Below are 780 nucleotides of genomic sequence, written 5' to 3'. Positions count from 1 at the left end.
ATTGAATGAACAGACTTGATATCTGTTGTCCAAAGAACTTGAGTAAATGCATGACTTGAACTTTTACAATGCAGGCTCTTGATTCTATATGTGATGAAGGACTACAGGCAGTTGCTGAAACTTGCAAGGAACTCCGTGAACTCAGGATCTTCCCTTTTGATCCTCGGGAAGACAGTGAAGGTCCTGTCTCTGAAGTAGGCCTCCAAGCGATCTCTGAGGGTTGTAGGAAACTAGAATCTATTCTCTACTTTTGCCAGCGCATGACTAATGCTGCCGTGATAGCCATGTCAGAGAACTGTACTGAGCTTACTGTGTTTAGGCTTTGCATAATGGGTCGACATAGGCCTGATCATGTGACAGGGAAGCCTATGGACGAGGGGTTTGGTGCCATTGTTAAAAACTGCAAGAAGCTAACTCGGCTTGCGGTGTCCGGGTTGCTTACAGATCAAGCTTTTAGGTATATGGGAGAGTATGGGAAATTGGTCCGTACTCTATCAGTGGCTTTTGCAGGAGACAGTGACATGGCTCTGAGACATGTCCTAGAAGGTTGTCCTAGACTGCAAAAACTTGAGATAAGGGATAGTCCATTTGGGGATGCAGCGTTACGGTCTGGTATGCATCGATATTACAACATGAGGTTTGTTTGGATGTCAGCATGTAGCTTGTCAAGGGGATGCTGCAAGGATATTGCAAGTGAAATGCCGAATCTAGTTGTGGAAGTGATCGGGTCAGATGATGATGATGAGAATAGGGATTATGTCGAGACTTTATACATGTATA

The 780-nt window shown here is 44.6% G+C and overlaps 1 protein-coding gene across 1 annotated transcript in view; it reads left to right on the top strand.

Annotated features, from left to right (window-relative positions):
- Positions 1–780, top strand: part of LOC104728751 (transport inhibitor response 1-like protein) — a gene marked incomplete at its 5' end in the record, with an annotated part of 4,542 nt that overhangs the window by 2,348 nt on the left and 1,414 nt on the right. Inside the window, 1 exon segment of the mRNA XM_010447694.2 lies at positions 238–775. Within this exon segment, the coding sequence (XP_010445996.1) occupies positions 238–775 (538 nt within the window).

This window comes from Camelina sativa, chromosome 11, assembly GCF_000633955.1.
Source record: "Camelina sativa cultivar DH55 chromosome 11, Cs, whole genome shotgun sequence".
Taxonomy (NCBI): domain Eukaryota; kingdom Viridiplantae; phylum Streptophyta; class Magnoliopsida; order Brassicales; family Brassicaceae; genus Camelina; species Camelina sativa.
Note: the sequence above shows the minus strand (reverse complement) of the source record. Positions and strands in the feature narration are given on the sequence as shown.